This window comes from Tetrao urogallus, assembly GCF_951394365.1.
Source record: "Tetrao urogallus genome assembly, chromosome: 3".
Lineage (NCBI taxonomy): Eukaryota > Metazoa > Chordata > Aves > Galliformes > Phasianidae > Tetrao > Tetrao urogallus.
In genome coordinates, this window is record NC_136815.1 from 59,865,067 (window position 1) to 59,883,406 (window position 18,340).

At 37.6% G+C, this 18,340-nt stretch overlaps 1 protein-coding gene across 1 annotated transcript in view; it reads right to left on the reverse strand.

Annotated features, from left to right (window-relative positions):
* GABBR2 (gamma-aminobutyric acid type B receptor subunit 2) overlaps window positions 1–18,340 on the reverse strand; it is a gene marked incomplete at both ends in the record, with an annotated part of 442,331 nt that overhangs the window by 332,638 nt on the left and 91,353 nt on the right. Inside the window, one exon of the mRNA XM_079533247.1 lies at window positions 9,100–9,237. Coding sequence (XP_079389373.1) covers window positions 9,100–9,237 — 138 coding nt within the window. The remainder of the gene's footprint in view (window positions 1–9,099; window positions 9,238–18,340) is intronic.

An 18,340-nucleotide genomic window follows, 5' to 3' on the forward strand; every position in this document is an offset into this window, starting at 1 on the left:
AGGTACATGCCAACAAATCATATGTTATTTCCCAGAGGAATCTCATGTCAACAAGAGACATGAGAACCAGCTATGAACTAGAAGAAAATTTAGCAGAAATACTATCCAGTGTGTTAGAACATACAGGAAACAGATATTAGACAAAAAAATTTTAAAAGCATCATAAAAATAAAATAGATCTGAACAATAAACCAGCATATATCACTAAAGTAAGGGTGCCAAAACATGAACTCGTTTTCCCAAGAAGCAAATCTTAGGTCTGTCCATTGTATTAGGGCAGGAAGAAGTGGGGGAAGAGATGCAACCAAAGCCAAGTATCTACTACCAGAACCACCTCCAGAAAAAGCAGCAGCAAGCAGAAATAAGCCAAGATTGAGGAGACATGAAAGAAAACAATTTTGTTGAAACTGCTACAGTAGCTGTAAGGGACAATACTGAAACATTCCTGTAATTGAACAAGATGCTACCAGGTGGGTCCATGCTAGCTGTGGAAGTTGAAGGAGAAAAGATTTCAACTGTAACTGGAAACAAAGAAAACTAAACAGAAGACTAATGATGAGAGAAGACTTTGATAAAACTTAAGTGGGTGAAAAAAAATCCACACATTGTAATCATATATTATTATAGAACGCGTTGCATATTGTTAACATATTACCTCATCATTTAATTGAGCACCATTAAAACATAAGATTTTATGTTTGGAAAAACATCAATTTTTTTTGTTGAGTTGGGGGCATGTGTTCATTTTTAGTGTTCTTTTTTCTTTCTTCTTCTTCAAGAGGCTGTATAGATTCAATAAAGAGTAAAGGGAGGAGAGGGAATACCTGATGTGCTCAGAACCAAGTGTTTTCCCAAACCCAGAGAATACTTAGTGGTACAGAGACATCCATGCCTTTCTAGTGCTATCACTGGAGACCCTGGGACGAGAGCTGCTCCACAGGAGCAACTGTGAGCCCAGACACTGGCAGAACATCAGCCCACATTAGTCTCATGCTGCTTCCTCTGATTTTTCAGAATTTTTTTGTTTAGCTCTATCATGAAAGACATCATAGAAAATAACTCAAAGTGTTTGAATAGAAAGTGGTAAATATTCCCCAGCTGCTAGCAGCTGGCAGTAAGGATTTTGTGGCAAACCTGCAATGCAGATGAAGTATTTCCAGACCCATGGAGAAACATAAGAAATGTTTCGCTGCTGCAGTTCTAGGCACAGGTTGTCAAAGGGTTAGGCATATCAGCTGCTGTCTAGTAACCATCAAAGACTTACAGAATCTACTGATATTAACATGGAAATCTGGGAAGATAGCAAATAATATTACCATCACTCATTTTTATAACCTGAAAAACTTAACTTCATTACACTGCAGTTATTTTATTAAAATATCTGCTGTGCAGTACATGAATAAAAGAACTGTCCAGAACTTTTTGTTGAATTGACATTTAAGACAGCCTATTTTTTTCCTCATGTTTTCTATTTTTCCCCAATTCAAAACTGAACACAGGACAAAGAAATAAAGTGAACAAAATAAAATAGTAGTATGAGATGTATGTATTTTATGTTATTTAGAAATAACGCGTGGTTCAGGCTTCAACAAATAAGTTAAATGTGAATGCCTTAAACCAAGAATCATTTTAGAAGGAAAAGGTAAGTGAACTGATTTTGTTGTTCCAGAAACAGATTTTCAGCAAATATAAGTAGCTAACATCTTTTTTATCCAGACTTTGGTACAGGAAAATATGCTAGTCTTCTAGATTGAAAGTGCAGTATACGACTGTCGCCAAATTTAAATCTTACATAGCTATCTACTAACATTATTTCAGTTCTAACATTGTTTCAGTCAAAACAGATTTTAAAAATACATATTAATGCTCCATAATTAAATTATTTGCAGTTTTTAAACTTCCTCTCTGTTCCTTAGGTCATCACGCATTCAGTTCACATTACTGATCCAACATTAAACAAAAGGGAATTAACTGATATGGAAAAACATCTAAGAACAAAAATAATAGAAAATATATTTTCCCCTTCAGAACATGCAGATCAGAGTTAGACCAAACATGCAGATTCACTGTTTGATAGCTCTGACCTCACACTCTAGAACTTTCTTGAAATACTTTAGTTTACATTTTATGTAATGAACTGATCTTGCTGACTTCAGATCAAAGGTAAACCAGAGCGCATACTGCCACTTGCTGCCTTATCCAGCAGTAGAAATACAAGACAAACAAGATGAAAAAGAACAGCTAATCATATTTAAATTAAGTGCATACTGGATGGAAGCCAATCTCAAACAAAGAAAGCCAGCTTAAGCCACTTCCTCTTACTGTAAATGACTTTCATACATTTAAGCAGAAGACAAAAAGAAGATGAAGTAAAGTCCTAACAGATCTGATGGTGCATCTGGTACAGAGGATGCATATCTTTTACCATACTTCAGCCTGGAAAATTTCCAAAACTTTCAATTTAAACTTTGTGGATCAAATCTCTGTAATTAACAAAGATCTAATGCTGTTATCACCATCGGAGTACAACTGAAGCACTAGAAATAAGGGTCAGTGATTTTACCACAAAGAGAGAACTTTCACCACAAAGTTGATTGTACTGCTCTTTGCTCATCTCTATAGACGCACTGCAACATTCATTTCTCTAAGTTAAATGATAGATATCAAGTGCACCCTCAGCAGGTAGGCAGACAAAACTAAGCTGAATGGCACAGCTGACACAATAGATCGAAGGGATGCAATCCACGTGGAACTGGACAGACATGAGAAGTGGGCCGATAAGAACAAAATGAGGTTCAGTAAGGCCAAGTGCCAAGCATTGTATGTGTGTCGGACCAATCCCCCAGATAAGTGTGCAGACTGAGAGCAGAACTCATTGAGAACAGCCTTGCAGAGAAAGACTTGGAGGCCCTGATGCACAAAAAAAAGAAAGTGGACACAGACTGCAGATTGTACTTGCAACCCAGGAAGCCAACTTCACCCTGGGCTGCTTCAAAAGAGAGATGGCCAGCAGGATGAAGGTGCTGACTATTCCCCTCAGCTCTCACAAGGCTCCATCTAGAATACTGTATCCAGGCCTGGGGCCCCCAGAACAAGAAGGATGCAAAGCAGGTCTAGAGGAGGGTCATGAAGATGATCAGAGGGCTGGAGTACCTCTCATATGAAGAAAGGCTGAGGCATCTGGGCTTACTTAGCCTAGGTAAGAGAAAGGTCCAGAAAGATCCCACTGTGGCCTTCCTGTACTTGAAGGAAGCTCGTAATTAGGAGGGACGCTGATTTTTACATGGGTAGACAGTGATAAGAAAAGGATGGGATTGTTCGAAACTAGGAGAGGGAAGATTTAGATTAGATATTAAGAGGAAATTTTTTTTACTCAGGATAGCAAGGTGCTGGAACATGTTGCCCAGAGAAGCTGTGGATGCCTCATCCCTGAAGGCATTCAAGGCCAGGCCATACAGGATCCTAAGTAACATGATCTAGTGGGTAGCAACCCTGCCCATGGCAGAGGGTTGGAACTACATGATCTTAAAGATCCTTTCAACCTCAGCAATTCCGATACACAACTAACTTTCTAAGCCTAAGTCTGTTCTACCATGCTTATGTACGCATGCATGCTACCCACAGAGACACAGTCTAATTAGGAGGCATGATCCCACTGACCTAACTCCCCATGCATTTTCTGCCCCAGCAGCAGTTGCACAGCTTCAGGAAGGCCACATCAATAACAACAAAGTTCCTGCTGGCAGCTTGTATCAAGAGGAGATTCGCAGAACTAAAAGGTCTCTCTACTTCCAAATGCAGAAAATTCTTTCTCAGATGAGGAGAAACTTCTTATGAAACTATCTGAAGGTCAGTCCTGCTGCGTTCTCTTCTTGTTCAGGAACTCCCATGCATTTCTATGATGAAGAGAGCGAAACATCTGTGCACACAGCTAAATCAAAAAAGTAGGACTAGAATGTCATCAGGTTTGCACCTTACATAATAAGATCTCAAGAGGTATTTTCCCTAGCATGCTTTGTGTGCCAAAAGTACAACAGCAGCAAAGAAAGTCCACAAAATCCCTAAATCTCAGGAGATTGAATAAGAAAGGAAGGAGAAAATAAACTGTGGGTTGAGAAGCCAAAAGCTCTAGTGTTGTGGTGCATTGGGTCATATTCCAATGGGAAACAGGCCTGTTCAAATGGGACTGCCTGTGTCTCACAGATAGAAGGAGCTAATCTTCTTATCCAAAGACTACTTTAAAGGCCCTTTTCATTGCTCAGGCTAATAATACATGGAAATTTTGCAGTGAAGGCAAAAGTAGCAAAAACTTATTGTGCTGGAACAAATGTGCCAAGGAATGTGAAAAAAGCTTTTTTTTTTTCTTCCTTCCCCCCCCCCTCAAAAGTTTATGAGGCCATACCATATCAGAGTTCCAAGTAACTAGCCTGAGAATTTAGAAAATGAGATGAAATCTGACTCAATGGTCAGTGTAGAAGCTTCCAGGCTGACTTGTGTTATGAAGGTGTTAAAAACACTGGTAATAGCCTGTATTAACATGAGTTTGATGAGAAACAGGAACAGCTAGTAAAGTGCGTCTTACACTTCTACACACACACACACACACACACACACACCCCAAATCCTGCTTCATAGCCTACTGCATTTTATTTCACTGCATTTTCTTTCCACTTCTTTTTAAACTGCTTTCTCAATGTTATCAATCACATCTCCATAATAGCAGCTGGGCAAAAAGAAATGCAGGTCATAGCTGGCTAGAAGTTATCTCCATGCTCATGTCACAGCCTCTCTTTCATTCAATTGAATCTCTCTCCCTAACAGCTCAGTTAGGCAGAAATATATAGAGGCTAATAATCTTTGGAAAATTTTTTTTATTAAAACCTGGTTGCAATTGGGCAGCAGTCAGAAATTATTAGAAGTGACAGTGAAATCAACAGCAGTCTTGTTTCAGTAGGAAACCTAGGATTAGAAGCAGAGATTTTCTTTAATACCAGTAGTCTTTCTGGTAATTCAGACATAGGATCATGAATGCTTACAGATCTACAGGATAATGAAATAAATCTCAGAATAGGCTCTGTAATACTTCACAACATTCAGTTAGAGAATTAAAGGAGTTTTTCTAATAAACAAACCTCCCATATATTAATATGGGAGACTTATTTGCCAGAAGTCAAGCACACAAAGCAAGCTATACATTGCAATTACAGTATCTACAGTTTTCTTTAAAAACATTCCAACATGAAACACTGAATCCGAACCATGGTTTGTTCTGTGAATGCCATTATGATTGAATCACTGAGCCTGTAGCAGTTACTTGTCTGGAAGCCAGCAGTTACAACTAGAGTACATTAACTATGTGGAAGGAAGATACCTGAAGGAAGCAGTAAGAGTTATACTTTGTTTCTGGAAGAGGCTTACTTCCTGAACTGACAGAAATAATAGAAGTAGACTACAAATAAAACTAAATATCACAATAGCGGAAAAAAGTCCTCAAAATGGAGGGGGTTCCACAGATCCAGAGAGATGACCCACTTGGTCAAAATCCTCATCCTGGATAAAAGTGATAAAGGGCAATGAAAAATAGGTGAAACAATCAATACAAACTGGACTCTTTTGGTAGAACAAGAAATTTATATGGAAACATGAACAGTAGATAGCTTGAATTGTGAACTATCTTCTTTTTGTACAACCTGGACACTATCAGGAGTGTATTCTTCAGCATGTAAAATAAAAATATGTAATTGCTCATTTTCATTTTACTGCAGATACAGTTAATGATTCCTCTTCTCATTGCTTAATGGCTTCAAGTACGCAGTGAAAGGGAATGTGGATAAGACGAATACTGAAGAATTTGATATTGAAGTATTGCCCCTTCAACAAAACAAACGCATCACTTACGCTGCTTACGTCTTTATGACCCATTGCCAGACAGAGTACTATTAACACTTTGTAATCAGAATACCAAATGCTCAGATTAATTACACACTGCAGATCAGAGCTGTACAAGCAGTCTCCAGCCTGCATTCAGAACATCATTCAGCAGAGCCCTGTTTACAGGAACACAGGGATAGCTCATGAAGAAGATTTTAACTTTCCAGGTTTGAGAAGCTAGGGAAATGTGTGGCTGCACCTCTCCTTCTAAGAACATGTGTACAGAAACAGCTTGCAGGTTGCATCACTTTGCATACCTCAAAGTCATTAAGGATGTTTGCTGTCTAAAACAACTTGCACTTTTCACAGATACAAAGAGCTTCATTAAAAAATCATTACTTTTGTTACAGTAAGAGATAATTGAATCAGCCAGCAGTTGAAGACAGCCAATTGAGAACAAAATCTCCTGTTCTGTTGCTGATCATAAGTAAATAAAAATTTGTCAAGGAAAACTATCTTTTGTTTAAATACAGTGTGGAAAAACGACAAAAAGGCACCTTAAGGATGAGATCAAAGCTCTTATGATCTCTCATTTCACACTGATGCAGGCCAGTGAACTCAATATTATCAGTGAAGTGGAAGTCAGAAAGATGTTGTCTTTACCAATAGTATTCAGTAAGGAGAGTAGAGACCAAAGCTATCTTGCAGAAATTTCTCCCTTTCCTTCCCATCATCACTATTATAACATTGAGTAGCAAATCCAACTTAACTTCCAGCACATTTGTATTTTTGTCTTTTACTTGTTATTTAGGATTTTATTTTATTTTTTTACTGGAGAGAGTAGGGAAGAAGTAGAAACAAAAAAAATCCCCCACAAGGAGGAAAAGCAGTCATACAGAAACTTGGAATTCATGGCTCAAAGGCTTCCAGAAAAGTTTTCCAGGCATTCAGTCTGGTATCACAATTGTTAACAAAAGTAATTTTTCAGGTGTTGTGTTCTTACTCTTTTCTTCCCCTTTCTTCCCAGTACTCTTAGTACCATCCTGCATTTCTCTTGCAAGAAAGATTCACTTTCCCCAATCACAGGACAACTATGTAGATCAAGTCAAATGTTGCTGCCAGGGTTAAGAGCTCAGTTTTCACGAAGACATTCACAACAGAACTATGGAGTTGTACATACAAACGCAAATTCTCTAATTCACAGTGCTTAGTCACCTTAGCCATATACACTTTTTCTAGACTGTAGTATAAGATGATATCAGAATGGTCACAAATTCACTAAGGTGATTTTGCTGTGATTCCTTGAGGTAATGTTTCAAGTATTAATGATGGGAGAAGAGTCTTGTGTCTTATTAGAAGGCTGATTATAATTTCTGTTTTCAAGAACTACGAATTCCTATTTAATGTTCGTGCAAGCTACAACTTTAATCAAAGATGTTCACAGTGGAGGATCCTACGGAGTGGAAGGATTTGAACTCTGTTTACTCACTACCTTATACACACTATTTCTGCTGATTTGTATACACAAGTACTGCTGTTCCTGTATGACACATCACTTCCACAAACTGCACCTAGACTTGTTCCATTGCAGCTGCACCATCCACTGAGCCTCACCACACTCCCCAGCCATGCTCCCATTTGCATTCTTTTGTCATTCAGTCAATCAATATATAAAAGTCTGCCACAAAATGGAATTATGCCATGTGAGGATTGATCCAGTGCCTGCAGGACACTAAGCCCAAGAAGCAGAGAATCCCTTGATATACTGATACCATTAATAACATTTAGAACTTAGTCACAGCTGTAGTTGTTAAATAGAGAGAAATAGATACTGTCTGCAAGCAAAAATTTATATCATAATACACATATTGACATTCATACATATAAAAGCAATAGAAGCTTCCTAATTGTCTTTATTTACTGACTGAACAACTGCATTAAACAATTGATTTTCAGACCCTAGCAGGCAGAACTTGAGTAAAAATGGAAAAGATTTAGCAAAATGAAATCCTATTACTTAAAACATCCTACATCATCTGGAAGTTCCATGTGACAAATTTGCAAATAACAGAGCTCCAGCTTTCATTATGGCCCATAGACTAAGCAACTTCTAAGAGAGAATGGCAAATGATAGTTCCAGGCTTTCTCTTCCTTTCCCTTTCCCCAGAGATACACTATTATTTTATTTCCACAGTAGAACTGATATGCTATGCTTTCACAGAAAAAAAAATCCTAAAACAAAGAAAAAAAATCTGATATGACAAGCACTGCAAACACAGTTAACAAGCTACTTTAATTATCCTCCTAAGATTTTCTCATTTGTACTCTGATCATCATCTTCACAAACTTAATTATGCTTCATTTGTTCATTCTACACTCATCTCAGTGAGTATTCCAGGTGGAAAAGATGTGTCTGTTTGTAAGAGAAACCTCAGGTAATTATTATATATTGTTATTTTTCTACATAATATGTATTTTTATCTTTGGGCAATACGGAATAAGAAGTCAGGGCTATTTCACAGCTCAAAAGCAAAACTTGCTGAACAGACATCAACATAAAGATCATCACTGAGCAGATGACTGAAGAAATGAAGAAAAAACACAATGCTATCATTTGCATTTTAAAGATTAGTATTAATAAATTCTGGTTCCTCAGCAGAAGAAACCTTTCCATAAACTTGACCTTTGAGAAAGTCAGAAAGAACAGCTGGGAATAAATGTGCTCTGTAAGTCAAGTACTGAGATACTTATGCAGTTACTACTTACAATTTATGCACTGCTAACACTTTTAAAGTCAATAGGAATTATTGCATTATGATTGAGTAGAGACCATGTAAACCCTAGTGTATCATAATTTAAGGACTGGTGAGTTGTTTCCTCTAATTTCAGAGAAGGCCTAGATTTGCTCACCTAGCATGATCAAACTTAAAGTTTACTTTTTTTGAGATAGATCTAATTAATTTTACTTCATTAATCTGCTGAGATGCAAACTGTTGCCCCATATTCTCATGCTTTTTGAGCACAATGTCATGTCTTAGAATTTAAAGCTACATAGAAGTGGCTGCTCTGACACACTGACCTTCAAAATTCTGTTATAGTAATATCACATAAGATGTTAAGTTTAAACAGAATCAAGTGCTAAGTTTTTTTTTTTTTTTAAAAAAAAAAAAAAAAAAGACAGAGGCACAAAATAGTCAGCATTTCAATATAATCCAATTCATGTCTTACCTGAACCAAATTCCATCCTTTTAGAGATTCAGCAATGATAGAGGTAACGGTTGCACATACACCACCAAAAACCATCAGATGATTAGGTCCATATTTTATTGCATCATAAAAGGCTTTGAGTCCCTTTGCATTGTCACACTGGGAAAAAAAAAAAAAAAAAAGAGCAATGTTTACTACAACAAATGACATTATTTAGTAAGAATTAAACTATTGGTCAGGGAGAAATTTGAGGGATAGCAATTAAACTGTATAATTTATAAAATATTTTGACCCAAGCATGGAAAACTAGAGCACTCTGCTCTCGAATGCTAACAGCCTGAAAAAAAAATAGAAAAATCAAGAACATCTCTCCTTACATCAGTCAAAACCTCAATGTTTTCCATCTAAACTGGGATATCTGAATTGTGATACTACCTTTTGACAAATAGTTTAAGAAAACCAAGAAAATGTTATTGAAACTTTTTCTGCATTCAGAAATACCATCTCCCAAAGCAAACTTTGGAATATAGCACTAGATGTCAGTAGAAATTTCACAGTTGAAGGAAAATTTGATACCACCTCTTGTGCCTATTTGTAAAGCAAGCTCCATCTAAGTAACCACTCTCCTAATGGCTCCCAATCAACACTCTGGATATATATAATATTACCATTCAGTCCAAAATATATACATCTCTGCAATGATATATATATTTATAGTTGAGAGCCTGTCATTTAGAAAGACAACACAAAATCCTAAAAAAAAGTCAAAATGATAATCCTTTGAAGTGCTAGGAATTAACCCATCTGCTTTCACAGTACACCGTGCTTTGAGTAGCAGATTGGACTAAATGACCTTTTCAAGTCCCACTGAAGATTATCTCTTCTGGGATTCTTTGATAATTAATTTGATTATGTTTTTTTCTCCCAGCTGCAAACAATGATACATTTAATTGAGACCAGGACTGAAAGCAAATAAAAGATAATGGTAGTCAATACTGAAAAACATATTTCAGTCCTTGACTAGAATAGTACGAATTCCTGAGCTTGCAGAAAAGTATTAACAAAACAAATAGCTGAAGTTCAGAATTTGATTCCAAAGTGTTTTGGAAGTCAGTCTACCAAAGTGTCTAATAGTAGCTGCCATTGCTCCAGTAGTAGCTACACTTTTTTTTTTTTTTTTTTTTTTAAAAAAAAAAAAACTATTCTCTGCCTACTTGAACTATTGTACACCAATCTCCAATGTTTCATTGCAACAATTCATTAAAACAGTTTAATTACTATCAATATCCAAGTACTCATTGTTTAGTATTCAGCTAAGAGAATAAAGATTTTGCGTAAGACATTTGCAAGCTTATACTAATCTACTTACTGAACTGATATGATAAAAGAAAAATTATTCTATTTGCAAGTAACTTGCAATAATAGAATTACTGCTTTTACTATTCAGAAGGATACAGATTACTACTGCACAGGCTTCAAAATTGCATAATATATGCAACTTTTTTCTTATTACAGAAAAACAAACAACATTTGGTACAGCAAAGGCTCCCTTGTCAGTTTGATGGATTGTTAGCAAGCTCACAATATGAAGGAATCAAGTTTGCGATCAGGCACTGCCCTCCATCCTTACTCTCTCATCTCCTACTTAAAGATCAGTTTATTCCAAGCACAGCTAGATTGCTGTACTGCTACTTTACTTCTGTAAGCAACCAAGGACAACAGAGCTTTAAGAATATGAACTTATCTGAAGTCTTTCCCCTCATCCACCCATCCCAATCTGCAAGGAACTTACTTTTTTTTCCACATCAACTTAAAACCAGACAATATTGTTAATGCATTGACAATAATCATTTTAAGAAATACATACATGAAACAAGGAGAATGTTGATAGTAAAATAACAGTTGGAAGCTGTAGCCCATGAAAAAATTATACGTGAGAAGTTACAAAGAAATAAACTTCCACATTCTAACTGGGAAAGACTTAGAGTCTATTACCTGAAGTAAAATTCACACTAAAATTTGTCCTTACGCTACAGAACATCAAGACATTCTTTAACTGTTATCTGCCTACAAAATATTTCTCACTGCAGTGAAGCCACCTGTACAATCAACGAATGTACAGAAGCTATAATTATGAGATGTACCAGAGAGTTTGGCTACACAGTTATTATAGAATCATAGAATCACCAAGGTTGGAAAAGACCTAAGAGATCATCCAGTCCAACACCAAAACAGAAAAGATAGGAATGCTTACCCATATCCTGGACTCGCTTATGAAACTCCAGTGGAGTGGATCTCCAGAAGAGACCCTTTCCCACTGGTAGTCAGCTCTCAAAGGGGTCTAGGAGATGTGGAGCCAGGCCCCACCCCTTCCGGCAGCACAGGGGATTTGCTTTCACCTGTGCTTCCATGGCTGACTCATTTCTCACCTCAGGTGATCAATCAGAGGTTCAGGCCATGATTCAGCACCTTATACAGTTTTAAAGACATCAGTGGGTCAATTTGCTGGGAGGTTCAGAATTGCTGTTATATAAACTTTCTCCATTCTTACTTATTTTCTCTCTATACGTTTATAAAGATTCTTACAAGAAAACAACGCTTCCCCAGACACAAAGCATTTCTCCCAGGAATACATTAAAAAGTTGTTTTTTTTTTTTTTTTCCTTGTACAATCAATAGGTGTACAAAGGTTAGGCTTAGTAAGATTATTGCAATGGAAAGATAAAATAAATGGAAACGCTCAGTGGTTTTCTAGGCTCATAATAAACTCCACAAGGAGCAATCTCTAGAAAAAAATCCTTCCTCAGTGTTAGTCAACCTTTCAATGGGATCTGGGAGAGGTGAAGCCAGGGTCCACCCCTTTTTGTAGCACAGGTGAATTGCCTTCACCTGTGCTCTTACAGCTGACTAATTCTTGCCTCAGGTGGTCAATCAAAGGTTCAGGCCATGATCAACAGTTCCCATACACTCCTCTGTCAAACTATTAAGATTTCCACAGCAGAGATATGTTAGCAATCAGTCCAAAATACGTACAACAATGTGTGAGGTACTGATGTCTAAGACTTAGTTACAAGCTGTAATGCTATAACATGATGGAAAGTACAGTGATAATAGTGGGGTAGCAAAGTCTTTGGCTACAGCAAGTAAGGACAAGCAAAAAGGCAGCAACTGTAGATGCAGAAACAAATGAAAGAAGATGCTTACCTTTGGAAGGTCTGAGACCTCCATGAGGATACCTTTGCCTCCCTGTGCCAACCCTGAAATGAGATCTGGGAAGGGATGGATCCTGGCTCTAACCCTTCTGGTCACTTAGCTGTATTGCATGCACCTAAGTTCCCCTGGGTTGGCCCTGCCTTCCCACCAGTTGCTCAATCACTGCTTTGAGATGTGACTCAGCATTTCCTCTACACAAGCATATCGTGTTGTCACCTTTGCACATTCATACTGACTAATCTCAGTTCTCTGCCTCTCGGGCTACCACAATTAATTACAGGAGTCAGTCTATTCCTTGATCGAAACTGCCAAAATTGTTCAAAATATGCCTCAGAGATGAAGAAAAAGAACCTAATACTGTAGTTGGCCACAACTGGACAGAAGCAAGAGAAAAAGAAAAAGAAAAAGAAAAAAAAAAAAGAAAAAAAAAAAAAGGATAAAACTGGGAGAAAACAGACTTTCACATTTGTTTAATGTCACATTTCACAACACATACCATATATAACATTCTTCCTTGCAAGCAACTGAACAGTCTGTCACAAGCATGAAAAAGCAAACATTCAGATAAAGTTAATAGCTTTAAGGAGCCAGAGAGACAAGCTGTTACAAAGCCTTCCTCCTGTCTCTAGTCTGAAGAATGTATCCCCAAACCCTTTTACAATGTAACCTTTTCAGAGATCCCAGACCCTGTTGCTGCTCACCATTATCTATTGTCAAACCCTAACACATGCCTACAAGTGGGCAATGTTGTTGAAGGGCAACAAGATCAAACACCACAGAAATGCCCACCCCATAACCAATCTAAACTGCTCTCATCAAGTGACTATTACTAGGTTCAGGAGCAATGCTATGCAGAAATCTAATTGCAGTACAACAAAAGTATGCATAAGAACAAAATTCTTAGAAAAAGGTGGAGACTGCAGAGTCCTGGCCACATGCAGATGACAAGAAGCTGGCTGGGTTATTAATTTGAGCATGACTAACAGGAGTGAAGAATAAAAAGCCAAAAATTGAAACAATTAAAAACATCACCCAATGGAGACCATACTGTTTTTGCTCTTCCACCTAAATTGACAATAACGTCTCTATTTTACTGAGCTGAACTGCAGCCAGCTCACTTTTTGACTCATGTTAAAAAAGAGACAGACGTGCTGCATGGTTGAACTTGACTGCACGTTATAACAGCATGGTTGCAATGCGTTTGGCTGGAGAAATTTATTACTGTAATTGTACCTTCAGGTACACGTGATTTAGTGCATGACAGATTTTTCTTTGAAAGGAAGGGTTTGAATCTACTCATCCCAAACATATTAATTGTTTTGCTTAGCCTCAGTCAAGAGCTGGAAATAAGACGTGTACAAATAGAAAATAAACATATTAATGAATAATTATATTAAATGTATCTCTTAATTCACTGATGTGGTACAGACAATAGTGTATGGACAATTCTCACTGAGAAACATTAGCACATCACCAAGCAAGATGTGTGAGGAGTTCTAAATCTCACTGAGACAAAGAATTATTAATATCACAGATGGCACTTCTCAAAATCATAGTTTCCATTTCCAAGGAAACTGAATCACTTATTTTAATTAGGAAAACAGTCAGATGAACTGCTACATAGGAGAGGAGTTGAATGAGTTTGAGGACCGAAGTGTTAACCTTCCTGAATCTTCTTCAAAGGAGTCTGGCAAATAAAGACCATCGACCTCTACCAAGAAAGGAATCAGAATGAACAGGGAGAACGTCCTGCCTGAAAGGTGACGGGTGCACAAGGACAAGAAACCTCTCTGGGGAGTACAGTATGGCAGCCAAAATTAAAAGAAAAACCTTCTTGGATGAGTCCAAAGGGCAATGGCTGCACAGAACCATGGAAAAGTGCACAGCCCTGAAGCCACAAGAAGCTGAACAGACCTCTGTCTCCTAGAAGGGCTGCCTGGCAGACAGCAAGATACCAGGGTATGCTCTCAAAGACTCAGAGCCACAAGAGTGTGACACAGTGCTAATCCTCAAAGAGGAGAATGGAAATTTACACGTCTGATATTTCAAGTCTGCTGACTCCTATGGTAGTGACAGGTCTGAACATTTACAGGATTAGGAGGAGAACTGGTACCTGCAATTTAACTTAGTTAGATCATCAGTTTTACAAATAGCCATGAAAATGCTTGTGAATTGATGCATGATTATATTCACATTTCTCATTACTGGATGCCCAGCTGTTTCTCAGTTAGCCCTATTCTACCACAACACTACTTGCTGGAGTGAAACAAACCCTGTGCAATTGTTTTGGCATCTATTAAGTTTCTGAATACTTAGGTTATAGATCCCTTATGGTGAGAAGGAATAACTCACAGCTGTCATCTGCATATTGAAATATCAGACTTTTTCAAATGGTATGCGAGCTTTCAGCAGCACTCTGCACTGAATACCATCAAAGGGAAGCAAATGTTCATAAATATCTGATGAAACCTCTTTGAACAGGGAGAAGAGTTACAAAGCATTATTTCTATCCTTCACAATATCCTGCTCAGGAACTAACTCCACATTAAGCTGAAAGAAAAGAGCTGAGAGATGAAGAACGCCAAAATGACTTTCATTTGGTTTTCATTCAATATTAAAGTCATCAAGCAACACTGACAGTTCAGTGAGGAATACATGGAAACTGTTCTGAGCTATACCAAATGTCAACCAGATTAACATCCTATGCATGGGCTTACAGACAGGACATGCTTCTCCCAGGGAACTTTCACAACCCCGAATTCCATTTGTTATTTTAATTGCTCTGGCTGGATTTTCCTTCCATAAGTTTGTTCAATGACTCTTGAAACCACCACTTTGACATCCACAACATCCCATGACAATGTAATTACTGACTCAAGGAAAGATAGCTCTAAAACTCTGTTCTAAAACTCTTCATGCCATGCTAAGTACCAGTGAAGCATCTTGTCATGAGATGTTACGATTTTTTTAAATTCACAAATATATGGAAACAAACTGGATTCATTCAGAGGTAATTAAAAAAAAAAAACAACAAAACAAAACAAAAACAAAAACAGAAAAACCCCATGAACTTCCAAATACAGTCAGTGATGTTCACAGGAAGCACAATACATTGATGGTTAGCATAGTGTTCTGGGAACATAGGTTTAAATGCTTGCCATGTCCTTATATTCAGAGGCTTTTAATACTCTCTGCCTGGTCCACTATTCCTGTGTTCTCTATTTGAAACACATCCCACAGCTATATTTACTTCTTTACCTCAAAACTGAAGTCAATTTATCCCAAACTGCAGACACTTCTACATGATTTCTCTATCATTTTAATTACTAGCAATCAGATTTCATTCTTATAGAGGAGAGAACACAGCAGAGAAGGACTTAATTCATTCAGTGAAATATTTCCCAGTAAATTAATCTTCTCAAGTTGACGTCTTTCTATCTGTCATACTTTGGAACTTTCCCTATATATCCTGTTACCTTGCTTGCTGTACAGGGAACAGTTCACAGCATTACCACAAAGGGACTGCTGTTTAACATCCCATTTAATAACATCCATTTTGCCTCTGGTACCACCTGTCTCTTCATAAATCACTGGGTCCACAGCAATGGTGACAACTAACTATTTTGTCACCACTTTCTCTAAGACAGTCTAAACAGCTTTTGAAGATTTACCTTCTTTCCTACGTCATTTACTTTTTTTTCAGTTTATTATTACTGGAATCTGAATCCATCCAGCACAATAGATAAAAATTTCTTGTCTCTCCTTATACAAGGAGTATATATATATATATAGGTCACTCTGAAAGTAACATCTCCTATTTATTTCCATGGAAACTAAAACAGATACAAAAAGCACAATGACACTTTTGCTTTTGATAAAGCAAATTCTCATCTACAAAACACTATTTTTCAACAGCCTCCACCAGTAGCTACACATTTCAACAGCGATGAGCAAAAGTCTGCATGCTGCACTCATAAAGCTCTTCACCAGTTGGAGTGAGACTGTTGCTGTCACCAGTCACCACTGCTGAAATGCACCACCTAGTACCTCAAGGTGCTGACATTCACTGTTTGGTCTCCGCTACTATTCAGCATGCATTGATAAATGTGAATGGGTGCCAGTTTTTCCACATGGAAAAATTCAGTGACACACCTTTACTTCATATGCGCTACCATGTCAGACACCATTGTGTCAGACTGCCTCTCTGCTGCCATCTGTCACACAGCAGCAAAAAGTAATGGGATATTGGTGGGAAAATTCAACCTCTACTGCCAAACCGCCAACAATTGCCTCTGATGTTGTGGGCTAACATCATAAAGTAGGACGCACTGCTTTTGAAGGAGCCTTCATATTTCCTCCATTTCTCTTTTTAAGTTACCTGTTTTCACTTATGTAGCTTATATTTTCTGACTTTTTAATAGTTTCTCTAGAATATAATATTTATTCAGGATGACGCCAGTTTAAGCACTCCAGTATAAAATAGAAGAGTAAAAAAAAAACCGAAGTGATAAATCCTACACAATCAAAACCAACTCTGCCTAAGTTTCCACCAAGATTAAATATGCAGTAAGACCAGAGATGAAGCTGACTTCCTCTTTTTGCACTAATTGGGGTTCAGCTTGGAAGTTAAAGCCTCTCCTCAAAGAAAGTTGAAGTCTTTCTTTGATCTGTAACTGTTACGCAGACGAATGTTCAGAAGGCCTTCAAGAAACATTTTGTATGATATGAAAAGGCACTCTTTCAATTATGTGACTGTATTGTATTTGCATGGAAAGCTTTGGGAAGCTAGAAACCATCTAAGTCAATAGATTTCAGTGTATGCATAATTACCCCTACATCTTGCAGGGCCACTTCATGGTCTTAATGCAACGTCATCAAGAGCAACAATGAGAAGCAACTTCCCTCTAGGATTTACTCCCCCTCCAGATAATGGGGATTCTAAATTTGTCTGTTACTTCTCTCTAATAGGATTCTTCATCTTAATTTCAACTGACTGTAATAATGTCTTTTGTTTACAGGATGATGGTTCCTTCTTCAGCAGGTCAAGATGCATTCATAAACACAGATGGTTCACTGAACACAAGGATCCTACTTTCAAATTCCACTCTGCTTCTCCTCCCCGTGGATAAGACCTTATGTGTAATTTTACAGGGCCCATTGCATTATTTTCTCTAGCTGTAACAATGAGCAAATACAATAGTAGTTCTGTGCCACAATGAATTTTGAAATTCAGGTAACACTGACCAAGATTTCTCATTCTAAATGTCTCATTAACATCTCATTTTGAATTGCTAATGGAAATCTAACACTTTGGCCGAAGCCTTAGAGAGATCCTATTGTGCAATATGCGCAATTAGCCAGATCCCTCACTATAACTTATTGAGTTCTCCTGGATTATTCTGCAGCTGGGCCCATCATCTAACTAGAATGAAATTGGTGTTGACTGAAATATTCCTAGGCCAGAGGGTTTCTATAACATCTGCACTATGTCTGATCGCCTACAATATATAGTTCACTCTATTTAACTCATTCCCTTCTGCATTGATCCAGTAACACTACAGAAAATATTTTTACAGATGTTTCTAATTATGAATATTGATTTAAAAGAGTAAGTGTACACATACATAGTGCTTAGAATTTTTTCCCAGTATCTTCCAAGCTGCGTGTGGACATTTGTATTCACATACTTATAATAAAAAAGCAAAAAAAGCAAGCCTAAACCTTAGTACAATCCATTTTTTTTTTCCTGACATCCCAGTGCTCAGACATTTACCAGATATTTTTGTCTAGAATCACAGAATCATTCAAATTGGAAAAGACCACTAAGATCATCTAGTCCAGACCCCAGCCCATCACCAGTATGTTCACTAACTACATCCCTTAGCACTACATCACATTTTTTTAACATTTCCAGGGACAATGACTCCACAACCTCCCTGGGCAGCCTGTGCCACTGCCGCACCACTCTTCCAGAGAATAATTTTTTCCTAATATCCAAGCTGAACCTCCCTGGTGCAAGTTAAAACCATTACCCCTTGTTCTATCCCTAG